The 21,272-nt window shown below is 36.9% G+C and overlaps 2 protein-coding genes across 8 annotated transcripts in view; both read right to left on the bottom strand.

Moving 5' to 3' along the window:
- Nucleotides 1-10,956, bottom strand: part of osbpl3b (oxysterol binding protein-like 3b) — a 59,525-nt gene extending 48,569 nt beyond the window's left edge. For 3 of the 7 annotated variants that reach the window (XM_047811520.1, XM_027149127.2, XM_047811522.1), the window contains exon 1: nucleotides 10,571-10,956. The gene's annotated coding sequence lies outside the window, so the exon portion shown is untranslated. Of the gene's footprint in view, nucleotides 1-3,850; nucleotides 3,914-10,570 lie in introns of all 7 variants that reach the window. The other 4 variants (XM_027149125.2, XM_047811523.1, XM_047811521.1 and 1 more) reach the window with 3 other exon arrangements.
- A 3,396-nt stretch (nucleotides 10,957-14,352) lies between these two features.
- LOC113644672 (uncharacterized protein C7orf31) lies at nucleotides 14,353-19,501 on the bottom strand. The gene is made up of 8 exons (XM_047811009.1): nucleotides 19,446-19,501; nucleotides 19,303-19,374; nucleotides 19,178-19,207; nucleotides 18,811-19,001; nucleotides 17,279-17,367; nucleotides 16,413-16,557; nucleotides 15,692-15,786; nucleotides 14,353-15,480 (listed from the first exon to the last, which is right to left on the bottom strand). The coding sequence occupies exons 1-8, from the start codon at nucleotides 19,499-19,501 to the stop codon at nucleotides 14,590-14,592; spliced, it is 1,569 nt and encodes a 522-aa protein (XP_047666965.1). The 3' UTR covers nucleotides 14,353-14,589.
- Nucleotides 19,502-21,272: the final 1,771 nt, after the last annotated feature.

Raw genomic sequence — 21,272 nt, 5'->3', positions numbered from 1 at the left:
TCTGAAATAATTTGGGACTACAACAAGTGAAGACAGAACACATTCTGGCACTCAAATGCTTGCTTGATGCATTCTTGTGTTCTAGTAACTGTGCCCAGAATACTGTACAGCTCCATCATTACAACTCAGTACACAATCAGTACAGCTCCATCACTGTGTCACTGTGTCACTTCCATTAAAGTTCTGCCGTTTTAACACTTTGGCTGATGGCTCATCCTATTAAGGATTTCAATGTTTGGGGACAAAACTATTCAATTACTTAAATCGAGTTTTTATAAAGCAGCACTGTGTCCATCAATACAAGGTCAGTGAGCTGCAGCTTTGAATAACTAAGAGAAGTTAAGAGCAGATCAGACCAACCTGAATAATAATAATTTCTCACTCAGTTGGACAAACCGATAGCCTGCTATTGGGTTATTATTCCGTACTTCCTTAACAATACTTCCTTCTGAAATAGCAAAATCTCAGTTTTGATGTATTTTGTTTATGTTTAAATGTAAGACGCTATGTGAAAGCTACTCGTTCTCACCTGCATCACCTCAGACCTGTCAGAATGATTTTTACTTGTTGTTTTAATTAGCATACATAGATGACATGCAATCATTTCTGAATCAGGAACATGCCAGTAGAATACACATCTCACGGTCAACAGGAAATATGAATGCTAGCTTGACACTTAATTGTCTCCGTTCATGTGAGATACAATGACTAAACAAAACAGCTCATAGCTGATACATTCAGATGAAACTTTTTGTCAAGTGTGCAAACCCGATGTGGTACATCAGAAACACAGCAGAGGACAATAATAAGAGAATAAGCTAGAGGAGGAAGACGGTGATAATTTTCTAAAGCAGTTGTCCTACAAAATGTCACAGGGAGCTTGGTGTCTAGCCCAGGGCACAATCACACAGTCTACAGAAAATTTTGAGTTACCATTCAGTCTAGAACAAATGTTTATGGTCTATGAGGATAAAACTGGAGTTCCCAGAGAAAGTCCCGGAAGCACAGGGAGAAAACACTAACTCCATTCACATGGGGCAGAGGCAGGAATCAAACCTGTACAGGTATGAGGTAAACATGCTAAGTATTTTGTTTCCCTGGCAAATAAAATGTTGGACTGGGCAGCACACTCAAGCTTTTACCTTGTTGCTATGCTACCTGATAAATGTATGATTAGCCCAGCTCTCATACCATAATTCATACATGAAATTCGTGCCAGTGTTTCAAATGCAATGAGTATTCTCATCTGTTTAAAAGTCTGTTTATTTTTTCTTGTTTGTTTCAACTCTCATGCAGTGCATCCTGTGCATTAACCACATCCTCCTTCTTTCCTTTCAGTGATGTGTGGATGGGATTCACGTGGTCTTACAAAAGTCCCTTCCTTACATTTCCACAAACAAAGTGCCATGTCTCGGAGACGTGAAGTTAAGCTTTTACCAGATTCACCACCTGCGTCCTCGAGCCAGACAGCATTCTAGCACTCTAAATGATATGGCCACCTGCACCACTGATAAAGAAATACAGCAGCAAAAATATGTGAGACTATTTCTGGATGGCCACAGTAGTTTTATAAAGTGAGAAGCAAGCATTTTAAGTGTGAAACAGCTGTGGCTGGCTGTGTGACTGCATCTGAGCAAAAGCACTTTACTATAAGTAGAAAGGCAAGATCTCAGTTTCAGTTCTCCCAGAGGGCATGTTACTGTACATTCATCCAACACTAACACATTAACAGCCTGTTCAACATACCGTTCATCGTGTACAGTTCATCCATACCCATATGCCATCGCAGATCACTATTATACCCATCTATAATATAATCCTAAACAGACCTTTGGCACAATATGAATGCTGGTGGCTCTGAATGATGGTACATGGAAACCAGGCACTTGCTACATATGTGATAGGAGGCAACAGCGCTAGACAAATATAGTAGCACAGGTTTTGTGGTATTGTTTTGCAGAGGAGTGGCTGCTAACACTCATTTGTTTCCCATGCAAATGTAATCTTTTGGGAGGAGTAACATAGCATCTGTCTGCACTTGTCTGTCCAAATCCATTTAGTAAGGACTGCAATGGTCTTGCAACTTTACCCTACGGATACACTAGGACAAAATTAGATTTGCATCCTCAGTGATAACTGCTCTCATAAACAACCTCCCTGGCCATTATAATACTGTTTTGAAACAGCAGTCAGATAGAGTTTATCTCAATATTTCTAGCTACATGCCTATATCTATTCCCCAAAACAACAACACGTCTGTAGTCAAATCTAGTGCAGGGCTCTTCTACAGTCTGGGAAGGTTCAACTTATGTAAAATCCCTTGCTTACGAAGAATGAACAGCACCTACATTTACCTTTTGGCACCAAACCTAATTAGTTTATGGCTATTAAGGAGAGTATTTTGTGGTTATGTTTTGTTTCATAGTGATGCTTCACATGAACACTTTTGAATGACAGCATAAACACTAACCTGGCATTTATTTTGAATTTTCCAATTTAGAAAAAAAAATTCTTTAAATAAAAAAAATCAATATTTTATAATATCATTTCCTTTCTATTGTTCCAATTTAGGTGCATGTTTGTTCAGAAAGTGTTTTCTTCATTAGCTTCCAGTCATCATATTTTTTAGAGCTCATGATCTCCCAATGAGAAGCAGGAAGCAGTGGCACTAAACTGGTGGCGGGTCAACGTGTCAAATCCTTTCTAAGACCTGCAAAGACCTTTTTTTCTAATATAGTAAAATCATGTAATAACTACACAACATTTGCCAGATATTAATAAGACACTGATTTACTTTCCCATTCTGCAAAATTGAATGAAAGGATACTTGAAGATAATTAAAGTTAAAACAGTGGTGTACCTAAATAGAAAGGAGGCAAGTTATCTTGTTATGGTGCCATCATTTGAAAGACAGCACATAAGACACAAAGCAGACAAATGCCAAGCATCACATCTGCATCATCTGAATGTGAATGATATGGCCGTTGACCTCAGAGAGCAGATGCATCAATAGCACACTGTAGCTGACACTAAGTTGTAGCTGAAAAGAACCTGGAAGAAGAGCCTGTCATTTGACACAAGAAATATTATCTTCCTTTTGAGTCTTTGTTTTAGGAATCAGTGAAGCTGAACAGAACATGATGTCAGGTCTCATACCTGTAACCTGAGCCTGTAGTTGTGTTTTGCATACAAGCAGAAAGGCACAAACAAAAGGCATTACACTTCTAAGCAATACACACCTTCTTATGTAATGGCTGTTCATACCTCGCTCATTTATCTGACCAATAAAGAAATTTCATTCATTGTATTCAAAGTAAGAGGCACAGCGCATCACAAATAGTGACGTTCCAACAGGGACATGCGACCACACATGCGAAAACACGAGAAAGACTGAAACAAACAAAAACAAAATAAGAATTGCAATCATTTTATACAACTTAACCCTCACCATGTTGCTTAAATTGCAAAAACTCTTCTTATGTGGTTGTGGCTGACAGACGGAGACACCACCCACTGTGAGGGAATGAGCATAACATCTGCTCACATAATATTCTGCCCAACCCTTCACATGTTCACACCAGCACAGAGGAATTTAGAGAATGAGCTACAGTGATAATAAAACACAGATCACGTTCCCATGGTTGGTTATCTAACAACACCTAGATATCACTCTAAGTGGTGTCAGTGCCAGAAACGTTAGAGCACAAGAGCTGGTAGTGGAATTCTTTCTGCTCGTGAGACAGATTCTTTTTGCTCTAAAATAAAAACACTGTTGTATGGAATCAGTTCCAATTCAATGTTATAGAATGTCCATGAATAAAGAATCTAGAAAGAAGAAACATGTTTTTACTTGTGTTAAGGCAGCTTTCAACAGTTGATTCCTCATCAGCATCTCTTTTTCTCTCTCTTGAAGCTAACAAGAAAAAAAAACACAACAGAAATTCTTCTGTTTCACATGTCAGAAAACCTGGAAATTTGAAAAAGTTGCAGTTTCACCTCTGATTGACTCAAAGAGCCGACAATAGAGACTTCTACTAAAAAAGCTAAATAAACCTCGCCTGAGAGAAAACTTCACAATATTAACAATTTCATGTTTTGGAAAATCTGACATTAACATTGAGCCATACACATCCCTGTGAATAAGTTGTTAATAGAAGGAAGAAGGAGAAGAAGAAGAAGAAGAAGAAGAAGAAGAAGAAGAAGAAGAAGAAGAAGAAGAAGAAGAAAGTTTTAAGCCAAGGTCCAACCCATAAGTCAGGTCCTGCATTTGACCCCAAACCATGACTAACTGGAGTCAAGGCTGAGGCTGTAATATTGTGTATATACGTACACACTTGTTAACAGCTAGCAATTACAAACTGGAGCTAACAATAAAGAAAAGCAAAAGAAAGAAAAATACTAAATAAATACGATACAAACTGCATACATATCAGGTGGAAAAAAGACTTACTAAAATATAGTTCATTTAGACTTACTAAAATATAGTTCATATCGCCCATACTACCAAAACAGCCTTCTTCCACCTTAGAAACATTGCCAAGCTGAGAACCATCCTGTCTGTATCTGATGCTGAGAAGCTAGTTCATGCGAACATGAACTCTAGACCAGACTATTGTAATGCATTACTAGGTGGTTGTCCTGCATCTTTAATAAATAGGTTACAGTTAGTCCAAAATGCAGCTGCCAGAGTTCTCACTAGGACAAGAAAGTATGACCATATAACCCCAATTTTATCATCTCTACACTGGCTACCTGTTAGGTATAGAATTGACTACAAACTGCTGCTACTTACGTACAAGGCTCTTAATGGTTTAGCTCCCATGTATCTAACTAGTCTTCTAACACGTTACAATCCTTCACGCTCTCTGAGATCACAAAACTCAGGGCTTTTGCTAGTTCCCAGAATATCTAAGTCTACTAAAGGTGGTAGAGCATTTTCTTATTTAGCTCCCAAACTTTGGAATAGTCTTCCTGATAGTGTTCGGGGCTCAGACACACTTTCCCAGTTTAAATGTAGATTAAAAACTCATCTCTTCAGTCAGGCGTACACATAATACATCCCATAATATCATGCACCAGTACATCAGACCAGCACATTTTTATGAACGGCAGATATGTTAATCCCTTTCCACTGCTTTTCTCTTTGTACCCATCCCGAGGCATCCAGACACTGTACCAGCTCCCATCGTCCTTTGTGGGACGAAGCCTTTGGACATCCACTGAGCCGAGGCCGACTCTAAGAATCCTGAGACATCTCCAGTTAGACTCTGTGGTACTCAGAAGATCAGAAGTCCTTGAACCTCACACCAATACAACATTTGTTTGACTGTATATTACAATCACACCCCCAGTGTCACCCATATGAGGATGGGTTCCCCCTTGAGTCCGGTTCCTCTCAAGGTTTCTTCCTTTACCAATTTAAGAGAGTTTTTCCTTGCCACTGCTGCCTGAGTCATCTCAGACTTGCTCATAGGGGAATAAATACATACACACTGTGAACTATATACATCTAATAATAATCTAGAATTTTTATTCTGTTAATTCTTATCTTTTATTATTCGTTATTTCCTTTATCATTAATTATGTTTACCTTCTGCTCTATGTTTATGTTCTGTAAAGCTGCTTTGAGACAATGTCTATTGTAAAAAGCGCTATACAAATAAACTTGAATTGAATTGAATTGAATATAGTAGCAGTATTGCTGGCTCTAATATTTCATTATTCTCATATTTTAGCTGTGCAGTGTGAAGAGGCGAGACGGCTGGCTATGTCTTTGAGTGACCACTTTGCATAATGTGATACTCAGCACTTCAGACAGGACTACATCGTATCTCTAAAGCACAGCTGAACCACAGAATGTGTGTAATTATCTAACACTTTAAAAATCTGCTTATTTCTACATTTGAAACTAAGTCTTAATATCTTTTCAAATTGTACATCCAATTTTTTACCGTAAGAGTTTTTAATATCGTGCATTTTTAATACTTAAACACACTGGACAAGTATTCCATATCATCTACTTTATTGTATTTAACCACAGGATTGTGTAACGAAACATTTGTACGTATGTAAATGCATTGCTAACACTTTTCTATATAAACAAATGCAGATTATTTTTACCCAATGAGATTAAACAATAGATTCTCATGGCATAAGAGGTCTTTAAAATATTATTTTATCATAAAATAGAACATTAATGTATGTAATAGTTCTAAAATCAGAAAGCATTTTACATAAGATAATGAAACAATTTCATTATTCAATTAATTAACCCACTTGTGTATACACTATATGGCCAAAAGTTTGTGCACACCTGACGACCAAATCCATACATGCTTGTTGAACATCCCAAGACTAAAGCTTTCCACTCTTCTGGAAGGTTTTCCTTGCCGCTACATTAGATCCACGGTGCAGTCGATGTTCCGATTCATCCCAAACATTTAAATTAAGGTTCACTCAAAGTCACGCAAAGTTCTCCCACAACAACCGAGGCAAACCATGTCTTCATTGATCTCACTTTGTGCACTGAAATTTAGTCCTACTGGAACATCATAGTGGCTCTTAAGGGACACTGTGGAAGAACCACATATGGTTGTGCTAGTCCTCAAACCTTTGGTGCAAATGTAACAAAAGGCAACTTGGATGATAAAATAATTATATCCTGTTCAACTATGATGATTAGCATTACATGGCGGATACCCACTTCTGGGAATGCTGTAAACATTGCTATTAAGATCGTTGGCTTAAGGAAAAGTGGACTTTTATATCATTAATTAAATAAAACAGATGATATGATTACTTTTATTATTTTATACTCTTATAATTGTGCCTCGATGATGTGTGCCATGGCTGTCTCGCAAATACATTCTGTGAAAAAAAGGATCTTCCTCACAACTCCTACACTGAGTGGAACGAAGTGAGATAACAGGCAACATGTCTGATTCAAAATACAAAATAAATAGGCCTACATGATTTCCATAACAGTGGCTAATTGTTCTGTTGATTGATGTACTATAATAAAACTGTACCCATAATAACAGTGAAGATATATCTGTGAGACTTAAACAGATCTTTTTTTCTTGGCATGCGATTCTACTGCACATGCATTGCACAGTCTGCTACCATGGTGACAGAGAAATATCAAAGAATATTTTCCTAGATATACAGTACATCCTTAATCTACTGGAATACAGACAGTTTTGTGAATTGTACTTTGCCAGAAAATGAAAGTAAAATAAGTCAAATGTGTGCATCCCTCGACGTTATACAAGACAAGAACATGCACGGCAGCCAAATACATCTAAGAATCATTTTAATGAGAAAGGCTACAGGGTTGTAAATGATTCCTTGACCTTCTCTACTCTTGTCACTTAATACACTGTCAGAAGTGATTACCCGATTTCCAAGAGAAACATTAATGCTGCTATTTCATCAAGAGGTGTATAACTCAGATCATGGACATAAGGAGTCCAGCACTTTTGCCTGCTTTCTGGGGGTGAATCTGAAATTGAGGAATTGAGGTCTATGTCCCATCTACTGACTTACAATGTCAGACCATCCTATTCCCCTGCTGTACTCAAGCTAGTTTCTGTTCTTAGATATATTCCAAGAATGTGTGTGTGTGTGTGTGTGTGTGTGTGTGTGTGTGTGTGTGTGTGTGTGTGTGTGTGTGTGTGTGTGTGTGTGTGTGTGTGTGTGTGTGTGTGTGTGTGTGTGTGTGTGTGTGCATGTAAGGATGATCTGTCTGCCGTCTAAATATTTAATGTCTGATGACTACATTTGCTGATCTAGCCAAACTAATCTAAGCTCACCTGGCACATTGGGTGAAAATAATAATATGAACTATTTACAGATGTAAGTATGAGTAAGTACATGAATTTGTCACCTGCTATACATTTGCCTCCTTCATTTTCCTAAAGCTGAGCAACCATTCAAAAATGCATATGTTTCACATTGCTGGATTTTAAATATTATATACTAATATTATATTATATATAATACTATTATATATTAAATGAACATAAAATATGAAATGATAATGAAAACTATTGCTTTTGGTCACACATTCATGAACACAATTAAGGCCCAGGATGGACCACCTGAATGTTACAGTAAAATAAGTAATCATCTGAATTGTCATGCATGTAAGTTGGTGGCTCACACTATTTAAATTTTATCCTATTTAGCATTCATTTCTTGAAAGAGGGAGATATAAGTCTTGGGCTAGTCTAAGACACCCATTTTTTATTTACTTTTGTTCAGTTTTTTGGCTTCGATCTCAATAAGACCTCAAAAGTTGCAATCTGATCGGCTCTTAATCCATCTACCTAAAGATAACTTGAGTTGTTTTGTAAATGGGAAAACAAACTCTTGTACATTGCCATACAGTGAGGGTTTTTGAGCAAAATAAGAAAATCCCACAAGTTTACTTACAGACTACAGGGCAAAAAGCTAGAGGACTTGCTTGCACAACAAGCCCAAGTGGATACCCAGCAAAAAAACTCTCCATCAGTGGCTGGGAATGGGGATTTGTGCAACTTTATGTGATGCAGTCCAAAATTTCCAAACAGTGTCCTTGATGATTTTATCACGAGTTCAAGGACTATCATCAGGTGTCAAGCTCAATCATCAGAGCTTTTATACTGTCATACTGTCCGGTCTGATATGTCACCAGTTGACATGATTAAGTTTGATGATACAGTAATACCTCGAGATACAAGTTTATTTCCGTGACCTTGCTCGTATCTCAAATTGCTCGTATCTCAAAGCAATTTTCCCCATTTAAATTAATTGAAGTCCCATTAATCCATACCAGCTCGCAAAATTCAACTCCAGTTGTTTTGTTTATGTGTATTAAATATGAAAAATGTACAGTACCTGTATTTATAAATGACAAATATTGTATTAAAACATACAGTAATGAAAGAGAATGTTAAAAAAATAAACTGGTTTTACTTTACGGAAGATGCGCACGGAGGTTGAGGGAGGAGTAAACAGGCGGAGGAGTTAGGAGGAATTACACTTTCACTTTCGTTCACTTACACTCTTACTTTACACTTAAATGCATGGAACTTAACTAAACTTCACTACAATTTATGAACTTAACTGAAATTTTCTTAACTTAACTGAACTTAATTGCTACAATTTCTGTTTTCTTTACATTAATTTTGCTTAATTTTCTTCATCGCTTTTCTCTTGACTTGTTTTTGCCTTTTTTGTCACTCCTGTCCGGTCGGCATATCAGCTGCGGTGTAGTCGCATAAGTTAAAATTTTTTTACGGATCCAACGCTCAAAACGGATCCGAAAATTACGCAGCGCCTTTGCGACTCTCCATAGGAAATGAATGACTTCCAGTTTATCGGCCGTCGTTTGTCGTGTGCAGTGGAAAGGCGGTTTTAAGCGAGTGAGACGCGGGAAGCTGAGGCGGGACAAACAGAGCACACGTGGTTGTTGGAGATTTTTGTTTCGGCGGCGGCGGAATGCTCGTATCTCAAAAATTTATTCGTACCTCAAGGCAAAAATTTGGTCGACTCACAGCTCGTATCCATATGTCAATGCACTCGTATCTTGAGGTATCACTGTATTTTCATTCATGACTACACTCTTAGAAAAACATTAAAGGTTGTATCTTTTAAAAACACCAAAATATTCCATGCAACCAAGCACGATGGTTCCCCAAACATTACCATTTAGTTCCAATTTGTTTATTTTTCTCTTGAAAAATTCTAAGAACTTGTTTAAAAGAAAGTGGATTACTGAACGTTTTAATTATTTGAAAACATATAGACTTGAGATCAATATCCCAAATGTGTCAACTGGAGTTAAAGAGAAGAAATAAGTTATCATAATTTAATAGGGATATAGTTGGTGTAAGGTCAAAGAATTCACCCAGAATGGGATGCTCCAATCCATTGTAGTGTATCAGGATAACTCTCTCTCTCTCTCTCTCTCTCTCTCTATCTATCTATCTATATATCTATCTCTCTCTCTCTCTCTCTTTCTCTCTCTCCCTCTCTCTCTCACTACCCCTCCCTTTCTTTCTCTCTCTCTCTCTCTCTCTCTCTCTCTCTCTCTCTCTCTCTCTCTCTCTCTCTTTCTCTCTCTCTCACTCTAACCTAAACAGAAGTTTGAACACAAGACCCTGGAGCTCCCAATGCTCTTTTACGATAATTATTAATATTTTGATGTAATAACAGCATGTTTCCTGTGGTATTATACACAAATGCAATGGAAACCTTATGACCCCTGCCGTGTTTATATCAGTGTAGTAACAAGTTTGTAAAGTGAACAGGGTTAACATTGGGTTTCTCAAAATGTAGAATAAAACAATTTAAACCTCGTATGAACATTAACGCTCAGCAAACGTCCAAACCAAACGGGAAAGCTGTCCTTCGTTACGTTCAGATATTTATCTGTCTAAAGAAACCTTAAGGAACTTTTTCATGAAGATTCTTATGGCAGGACGCTAGCCAAGTAAAAACATGCTCTTGGATTGCAGGCACACGGGCGGTACACATGCTAATCACTGGTTATAATCACACGTAATGTAGCGGCAAACAGGTCACTTACCCACTTGGACCAGAGCAAAGGCGCGTTTCAGTTCCGATTTCCGACGGAAGACGAAAAGAACAACTCGGATGTGAGGCTTTAACGGATCTCAAGTAACAAAGAAAACGGAGTGAAACGGAAAAAGGAAAAGTAGAGTATGAAGGCTACTATTTGCTACTTTGTATGAAGCAGGTAAAAGATGGTAAACGTTATAGACTTAGGGAACTATCGCAATTCCCCCACTATCACAAGTTCTCCACATTAAGGAGCAGATCAGAAAAGAGTAAAACATATTTCCAGTCTTCTCGCGAGTTTCGCTCCAGCGGATCTCCTACACGTTAGTAAAGGATGTCATGTCCTTTTGAGTGCCTACTTTCAAAAAGAGCAGTCCACAATCAGGTGGGTCTAAGCGTTCAGAAAGTGATTGACACGCCTCTAAACCAATAAAAAGAAGAGCTTGCGATGATGGGCGGGGCTACGCCCCCTGTCCACGTCTTTCTGTGACGCAGGCGCATCTGAATGTACATCAAATATGCAAATGAGAGTGTTTACAGCAGGGTTTCTCTAACTTCTCACGGCCCTGGGATACAGTACTGTTCATTTTAAGACATTATCTGATTATTCAAATGCGCACAGTAATGTTTTGCCTATTCATTAGAGCCATTCTGAACTTTTTACAGAAAATATATATATATATATTATAAATATATATATATATATATATATATATATATATATATATATATATATATATATATTATGTATTATATATATTATGTATTATATATTATGTATATATATTATATATTATGTCATCAGTTATGCTTCACAGGCACCTAGACAAACTTTGAAACTCTTTAATACAAATAAATTAAAGATCCTGGAACTAAAATTAAAATAAATCTATAAACAAAGCATATATGTATGTATACATTTAATGTGACTAATTGTGATCCTACATTTGTGTTTCAGATATTAGGCATTTTGGACTAGTATGGAGGACAGAGGAACCTCTTTGTCTGAGTTGACATGTGGTTTGAAAATTAGATCAAGATGTGCTTTTTATTTATGGACTCAGATCCCCGGGACACACTGCACACAGAACTACCCTTTCACGTTCTTGACCTAACTGGGTATCTGAGGTTCTTCCTGGTACAGTATGTGAACTCATGATTAATTCTGATCATCAATGGCTTTCATATGATATATTGATGGCTGGATAAGACAATTATAATATTTGAGTTAAAGATAATATTTGAGTTTTTAAAGTATATTACATTGTTGCATAGTTTTATTATTATCTTTTAAAACAAAAGCACAGATATAAGCTTTTTGTGCAAAAAAATCCACTTAGTGTTGCACATGCTACCATTTCTACAGTATGTCATATCCTCTTGCTAAATGTGGTCTACATCTGTTCATTTTTTTACCCAGTATAGTCCCTTCATCACCATGACAACACCAGTAAGAGGATAAATGTTGGAAGAGCAACGAAGTGACACTGAATGTTTCATGCATGGATACAAACGAGTGAATCCTTCATGAAGTCAACCCTCCATTAAAAATTGCCAATGTTTGTTAGGTCAGAGAGACTTCAATAAGGATTGGCAGTGGATATTATTTTCTGTACATTCATTCCTTATGTTACAAAGTGACATAAAACCTTCTTTCACACCTACAAATCTCCTTCTATATTTGCAAAAAAAACAAGGCTGTCTGTGGTATCAAAAATTTATGAATAAGTGATGCTACATAGATATCGTTAGTCATGGTTCAGCATGATGTGTGTTGTGGGGGTGTGTTTGCTATGGAAAGTGTATTTATAGCACATTCCTGGGGTATTACACACTGCCTGAATACAGAAAGAGCTCAGGTGTGTCACAGGAACAGCCTCTCATTCATCAGAAGTGGGTATGTGTGATTGTTTAAGCCTTGTGGGCTTTTACCAAAGTGCAGTCATGCAACCACCTTAATATGCTTGCAGCTATAAGAGTCCAGTGGGTTTATGTGGATTCAATATATCCAAGAGATGCATGGCTGTCTCTGAGGAGAAAAAAGACACATGGAACCCAACAGAATTCTTCTAGAAACCAAAATAATAATACTAATTATATACAGTGGGGCAAATAAGTATTTGATACACTGACGATTTTTCAAGTTTTCCCACTTACAAAGAATGGAGAGATCTGTAATTTAGGTAGGAACATAGGTACATCTCTGTACAAGACAGAATCTAAAAAAAAAATCGAGAAAAACACATTATGATTTTTAAATGATTAATTTACATTTTCCAAATATTAACACTACTACTACTACTACTACTACTACTACTAATAATAATAATAATAATAATAATAATAATAATTATTATTATTATTATTATTATTATTATTATTATTGTTGTTGTTGTTGTTATATAATATAAAAATCATCCTTCTGTAATAAATGAGACAGAAATGATAGAATAAGTCATTTATCACTATCCATGACATTAAAAGCTATACAAATAGTTACTTGTGTAAATCCATTTTTATGCCATTATTATGTATAAATCGGTGAACACCAAACCTACAGGAAGGAGTTTCCCATAAGGAAATACTGGTAGTTCGTTCCCATACAATTTACTAATAGAGCTGATTTCTATGATCAAGTAGTCTTCTCCTTCAGGTACAAGTTTTGTGGTCACTCATCAAGCCAGGAGCAACATGTGAACATGTAAAACTGTGGGGGAGATGGCACTCAGAACGCATAATGGGGGAAAAGTAAATAATGGTTCATTTATGACATCTAGTGGAAATCTGTTAGCATTGCAACAAGTAAAAATACATTGTCGATATTATTTCCAAAGACATCCATTAGATAAAAAATGTTATTAATATACTTACAATATACGTAATTGAATTGTTTTCTTTTTTGTACTGTTGAATATTTTGTCTAAGCTTCATTTTCATACAAAGATTTTCATACAAGGTAAAGGTTTTCTATAGATTTATAGATTCTATAGATTTTGTATGGAATAAATGTTTTTTTTAAGGGTTAACTGGATTACATTTACATTTACAGCATTTAGCAGACACTTGTATCCAGAGTGACTTACATTTTTATTTCAGTTTATACACCTAGCAATTGAGGGTTAAAAGCCTTGCTCAAGGGCCCTGCAGTGGCAACTTGCATGGACCTGGAATTCGAACCAATTACCTTTCGATCGAAAAAATATTGTACCGGTGATTAACAGTTCAATGCCAATCTTTTAGAAATCAATCTGTATGATTATGAATGAGTATAAACTGTGTATAAAGTGTGCGATCCAGGCTCAGTTTTAGAAGATAGATAAAACTACTATGTAAGTATGGGTAAAGTTCTGGTAAAGCAGTGAAGCTTTAGAAAAAGCAATACATCTCACTTCTAAACTAAAAGCACAAAATCATAGTCTAGCCATATTAGGAAGTTCCTCCATGTTCCCAGAGTTATCCCAGGGTTTCATTCAGGCCTTTTATACCCAAGTATATAGCACTCATTTTCTACAGATGAATCTGACTGCAATCAAAGAGGAAGTAAATAGGAGCATTCAGCATTGCAGAGAACTCAGCCTGTTGGAATGTCTCAAACTCAGTCAAGGCAGAACAAAAGCATGTTCTGTCTTCTCAAGGACGCACACAGCAAGTCATGCTTTTCACTCGTTTCAAGGAAAGAGCTTTAATAAAAGTGGAAATAAGCAGAATATTGTTCGCAGTACGGCTAAGGTCAGCATAGCACCTTCATACAGAAATGGATTGCAGGTTGTCAGAACTGTCTTTAGCAATGAATGTAAAATAACAGTGCTGTCTGTAAATCAGTCTTGATCTGTATCATAGCAGACACTGGAAATTATTTCTGACATTCATGTGCCAAAGTTTAGATTTAAACTCACAATGGACAATTTAGTACTGTAAGGAAGCACTAGAGACATTAATGGTTCAATGATACATTTATAGTATTTATCAGACCTCCAGGTATTCCTAAGAAATGATTCTTCTTTCCAGCACCTTTTTTTTAGATTTTTAGTGAAAATAGTAAGAGTTGAAGTCGTAGAAGCAATGCTTTCTCCCAGTATAATGGTTGTCCCTGAGGTCCACACTGGCATCCTGCAGAGACTCATGGAAGATTTGGTGAGCTTTTGTTCGGCAAAAAGAGTCCTGAAGCTCCAGCAGATCAGACCCCGAATCCCTGCTGCTTGTCTTTACTCCATACCCAAAGTTGCCTCTAGAGAAGCGTGGGCGGATAGAGGGAATAGTACAAGAACCACACTTCATTTTCTCCTCTTCAAAGTCATTCACTGTCTGCTCAAAGTGTACATGCCTGTCTGTCTCTTCTGCACTGAGTGGTGCTGTGCACTTAGGTACAAAACAGTTATTTTCTGCCACATTGTTCATGGTTTTTCTGTTGGACAATTCTTTCTGGTTCCTTTCTGTCTCTTGCAGCACAGCCTGAAATGTGTGTTGTCCAAAACCTGGCTCAGGCTTGATATTCCCTCTGTCATTCACTGTAAATGCAGGTTTGTTGATGTTTGCATGTGGTTTAGTAACATCTAACTCAGATTGCTTGCAGACACAATTTCTTTGGCAGCACAATTCACACATACAGACAGTGTTGTTAGATGCCACCTGACATGTTTGACTTGAGTCGTTAACTTGGTTGGATGTAAAAACTTCATTCTTGAGACTGTATGGTTTGCGCTGTGTAGTGTCCCGAACGTGTAGTGTCCTGTCTGTATTAGCATCCAGTGGTCCATGTGTTTGTGTAAAAACCAGCCCTGTGTCTGGAGGCTCTGGGGAAAATAAAGGTGAGTATGGTGGGCATGGGTTCTCCAGATGACGTTGGTTCTGCAGGATCCTGGCCCTGCGTCCTTCAAGTGGTCGAGGAGGCAGGAAAACAGGACAGGTTCGCTCACTCTGAGATAAATATCAAGTTTAGTATACAGTGCTTATACAGGCTCCCAGTGATGAAAACATATGTCAAAGAAAAGATTGAGGAAACAGGAATGAAGAGGAGAGCACTTGATGGTTGAATGGATAAATGTAAAAGCAAACCCCAGACAAGGAGGAGTAGCATAATATTTACTTAATTTTCTCTTTTAAGGTGTGCTTCCTGTGTGTTTCTTACCAGCTGTGCTGTGTAAGGGTTCATTTCTCCTGTAATCAAGGCGATTGTCTTCTCGTTAAAGTCATCCAGTTTTATAGGGTTAGAGGGCCCGGTGCCTGTAATAGAGTCCAGATCTCTATTTTAGTTCATTTTCATGTTGATAACATTTGCCACTGAGAAAATTTTGTTTTAAGTCTTTATTTTATGGAGTGGTTTCAGATACATTATTTTCCTTGAGAATATATTATGGAAAATCTGTGGCACATAATTTAGGTACTTATTGTATCTAAAATAACAGTGAACTTATTGATAAATCCTTCTTTTGGCGATTTACAGGATAATGACTTCTAATGCATGCATCTGCTACTGAATCATGTTAAACTGACAGGGAGCATTATCAAGCCACTGATAGTTTGAACAGCTAGTTCAGCCTGACTTTACATTTATGATTCTGCAGGCAACCCTAACTGACTGGTTTCTTGCTTTAATAGATCTGAATGAAAGGAACCCTCATCCCTGTCACATACTAATGCACTTCCAGTACTACCTGTAAAAACACAATGAGGGAGAGAGGTCTGAACTTCTGTCAGTCTTTTTACGGATGAATAGCAGTGCATCATTTACATGGAACGTCTGCAAAACTGAATTCCCTTTTTTTTTGTGATAAACCTTAACTCTTACTTCATCATATATATATATGCATTCAGAACACATCTTCATAATGTTATGAGATGTACTAGACCTGTGAAGTGTAGCTGATATGAAGTGAGCCACTGGGACTTCTCCAGGTTGCGCAAAGCATTGGCCGTCCGCTCGAGCAGCGTGTGGTTCCAGTCTCGCAGTGTCAGATTTGGACACAATGTGTTTGGAGCCTTGGGGTAAATGTACTGAAGGTCAGTGAGCAAGAATGGCTATCACAGAGCATCTGAGAACTATATATATTGCTTGAACGAATGAGATGGAAATGAGATTTGATATGCAGGTATACTAAGACATAAAAAAGTCTAAAAGGTTAATAGCCTTAGCATCAGAATTTTGTTTAAGAATATTAAATGTATCATGATTTTTCTTGGCTGAATAATAAAAAAGTAACCCTGCTACATGTAAAATAAGTGTTTGTATGAACATAAAATCAAGACAAAGAACAATTATGATTTTGTTCAAAACCGTTAGACTATTACCACACACAAAATGATAATCAGTCAATAGTATAGTTAATAGAAACTGAAATTGATCAGTATTTATGATTTCATATTGTCACCTGTACATAACAATTGACATTTATTATTGTTTATAAGTAGATATAGAATAACTATATAATTTGTGCACATTCGCAAACCAAACAATATAATATAACAAGTAAATAAACTGTGATAATTAATTAAAAAGTGTTATCTAGCACAGAGGTGTCAGATGTTATCTGCAAATGGTGTGGGTGCAGGTTTACATTCCAGTCGAGCAGGAGCTGTTTAATCAGTTGATCTTGGCTTTCAGTAGACTCAGGTTTGGCTTCTGCTTGATTGTAATGAAAACCTGCAACCACACCATTTGAGGATAAGGTAATAGATGTGGGAGGTTTTGGTTTGTGACATCACTTATGCAGCCTACATTTTGGTAGCCATTTTGTCCTGGCCAAGTTGCAGATGCCCGTCTGGTTTCCATGGGAATTTTAAGCAGCTCATGACGAAAAGGTGCACCTATAAGAATCAAGCAACCGATGTAATTAAGATATTCAGAGACTCTCTCTCTCTCTCTCTCTCTCTCTCTCTCTCTCTCTCTCTCTCTCTCTCTCTCTCTCTCTCTCTCTCTCTCACTCTCTCTCTCTCACTCTCACTCCTGTATGCTTTATGCCTAACACTTATACACTTCTAACATATACATGTAACTAAACATAGCTTGTAAGGCATGATTTTCTTGGGTAAACATATGATAGGTTTTATGTAAAATTTTGACTTTTTTTAAATGTTGAGACACACGTGTTCTTGTATAAGAGTCAAATCTAAGCTTAACACGTTGATTTACAATCCTTCTGTAAAAGAATATTTCATCCAATTAAATTATAGTTGCTTGTGTAACTACACAGTATGTAGAGTCACTTAATTTTCTTGAATGTTGACAATGTATACATTTCTGATCAACTGTCAAATTTTTACAATTTTCAACCATTCAACAATCATCCAGTGTTTAATAATAATATATTAACTTTATAATTAAATGACAAGGAATATGTTTTGGAACCTGATTAAAGACTAAATCATAACATAATAAATACAGTTAATTTTATAATAATTTAATAAGGATATGTGCACTTAATATACTGTAAAATATTTGCTGTCAACATATTTACAGTACGCAATGTACTTTACTATACTACATTTCTGTTTGTTCTGGGGTACTCATGTTAAACATTCAATTTCTTTGTCATCTCACTCAACAGTGGTGTTTAACATAAAATTTACTACTCTACTTCTCATATAAAAGTAGAACCTCAGAGCTTTATGATATTTTTCTTTTTCATAAGTATTTCTGAAACCAAAACCAAAAGCGGTGATTTTTTAATGTTTATATCTTCAAAGTAAATTGTGATATTAAATCATTTTTGCTGTCTTAGATGCTCCAACTGCTTGTCATACGTATCTAAAATATGAAGGTGTTATCTTCAACCACTAAAATTCTTTGTAAAGTTATCCCAAAAGAGGTAAAACCATTTGTTTATACTGAAATCTCTGAAAAAGTAATCAAAATGTCGATCATCTGTGTACTGGTAAAAAAGGTTATGGGTCTTGATCAAGGCCTAACCATGACAGTACCTCTAATCTGTAACTTAGAGCCTTAAACTCCTGAGCCTTTGCAAGTAGATCAACTAGCTTGTATTGACTTAATGCAATCTTTGAGTGGAGTTAATTCAGTGGCGGTGGTTGAATCAATACAATTTGTGCTAGTGGTCAATGACGGTTGTGGTGACTCAGTGATTAACCTTCAGCTCAGTTGTATCCTGTAGCCGACTAATAAGCAAATTTGATGGATTTTTTGTTATTTCATACTATGTAAGATATTACAGTACTTTACTGTGTTTGACAGCTGTTGCTGTAAATTACAGTATGTATCCATTGATCAAGGCATCATGGCAGTGCTCTGACCTTTACTTTTACTGAGCAGAGTAACCTGTGGAGCAGTAGCTGGTAGCATGGGATTGATGGGGAGTTTAGATGCAGCCCGTACACCTGTGTCTGGGTCATCTGGGCATTGGAACGTGGGGAACATGGCACAATAAGATAAGTGTGATTGGTATGGGTGTTCTCTCCGGATGGAGACCTTAATTTGTTTCTCGCTGTGAGAAGACAGACAAAGATCGAGCTTCAGTATGAGATAGACAGAGTGCATTCAACTGAATCACAGGCAAGGTGAGAAAGAATCAATCTTATCAAAATGGTTAACTGATATCTATTTTACGGACATTGTGAAGGACTTGAGAAATAAGGAAACAAACAACTCATATATTCTTACCCAACATTGATATGAGTTGGCTTGGGAATTCTAGTTGGAGATATGAGATCATATTCACAGTGACCATATTGAAAAGTGCTCAAAAAAAAAATAAAATTATTGGTAGGAAAAAGTAGTTAACCCACATCTCATCGTTGAGTCGAACATTACTTCTCTTAGATGGAGTTAGATCATAGTATTGCTCAATAATAACAGACCTAAAAACACAGTAATAAGGAACAATTGAACAGGTAAAAAAAAAAACAGTGGTGTAAAATGTGTGTCAGACTCAAAACATTTGGTTATTGTTTTAGCACAATTAGTAAATGTTCTATATTCGCACATTACCTTTATGAATACTAACCTTACTCTATTAATTTATTAATCTGCACTAATCCTGCTATTTTTTATTGTTGAGAACATGAAGCTGCTCACTCAGGTAGCGTGGCTCCTCCGTAACTAAAGTGTCGATGTCCTTTAATGACTGCAGGTGTTCTTCCATTGTGAATATTTGATGCCATTTTGCTGCCACCCCTTTTACAGTTTTTCTATGAAGACCCTTTGAGATGACCCCAATGAGACTCCTAGGAAAAATGAAATGCTTATTCAAATATTATAAAAGCTGTTTTTCACCTAGGTCTATATTGTATCCACTGGTAGAATCCAGTTCGTGATACTCTCACCTTGATGTAGTATAAGGGAAGGAGTTGCTCCTTGGATGGCTCCTGTTCTGCAGACGATTCAACAGCGACAGTAAAGTCTCTTGTTTCATGCAAAGAAAAAAAAAACATTCTATGTGTGGAGGTACTTCTGAGTCAAACCCTCTTAAGCTCTTGTCTACCTAGAACAGGCTGCCTTTCAATATGCTCCTGACCCCACTGGCTCAAATCCCCAAACCGGTCATGACGACGATCCTGCAAACAGCAACAAAAACCCAATGAGTGATACCCAATACGGCCCAGAGGCCACATTATTGAAGCAGAGCTGAACAATTTTTGTATTGTCTTCAAAAGCAGTTAAAGGCAGTGAAAGAAGATCCTAATTAGCTCAGTGCTTCTGACAGATCAGCTTTAATCCTACTGTCAGAGGAACAAAGTTGAAAACAATGGTTTCAGGGCACTTGTAATTCTTACTCATTTTTTTTACCTACAAATTAACAAGTGAATACAAAATTTTAAATCTATGAAAAAAAAAAAGAACCATACAGGATAAGTAACAATTCTTTAACTTACAGATACAATCAGAGCTCTGAATGAAAACTGTCTTTTCAACATGATCATTCAGGTCCTACAGCTTGACCTATGCTGTGAATGGAGAAGCTGAAACCAGAGTAGCTCTGGTTTCAAGACCTAGACACTGCAGAGTGAGCTATAGACCTGTGAGATACAATACTCAGGTTACAGCCTGGTCAAAGTAGAGTGACCTACACACCTCACAACCTATAAGAGAGTTACTATATACATTCTAAATGATTTGGAAAAGATTGGAAAAGAATAGTGGGGCAGTGGGTAGCATTGCCACCTCCCAGTTACAGGGTCCATTTGTCCATCCTGAATTTGCGTTACTGTCGGTACAAAGTTTTACACCCATGTTTGCTTGGGATTCCTCTGGGTCTTCCGGGTCCACCCACTGTCCAAAAACATGCAAATATAGATGGATTGACTGTGATGCATTAAGTGGGAGTAAAGCACGCTATGTGCATTCAGATTTGGTGCAGTGACTGACAGGGAAAAGAGAGTGTGACATCCTTCCCAAATTTGCCCATCCAAGTGGATTCCAAATTTTGCCCTCTTGACTGGGATTGCCACAACTGTCAGGATTCCCACAACTCACAATCTCATTAATATGCTGAATGCTATGATAATCATGGAAAAAATGTTTGTCACTGATATAACAATTAAAAAGCATGTATTTCATTAATTAATTACACATTTCCATTGTTGGCAAAATGCTGAGCTATAATAGGAGTAAAAGATATTGTTTTTACATATAATATTAACAGCATAGTTGCTTCCATCTTGCATTTGTATGCATGTATTAATTTGGTAGATGCTTTGATTTAAACCAACTTATAACTGAGTTGATGAGCCAGTGAGTTGAGCTGTCAATCAATAAA

Source organism: Tachysurus fulvidraco, chromosome 3 (assembly GCF_022655615.1).
Source record: "Tachysurus fulvidraco isolate hzauxx_2018 chromosome 3, HZAU_PFXX_2.0, whole genome shotgun sequence".
Taxonomy (NCBI): Eukaryota; Metazoa; Chordata; class Actinopteri; order Siluriformes; family Bagridae; genus Tachysurus; species Tachysurus fulvidraco.
The sequence above is the reverse complement of the archived record's forward strand: the minus strand, read 5'-3'. Positions and strand labels throughout refer to the sequence as shown.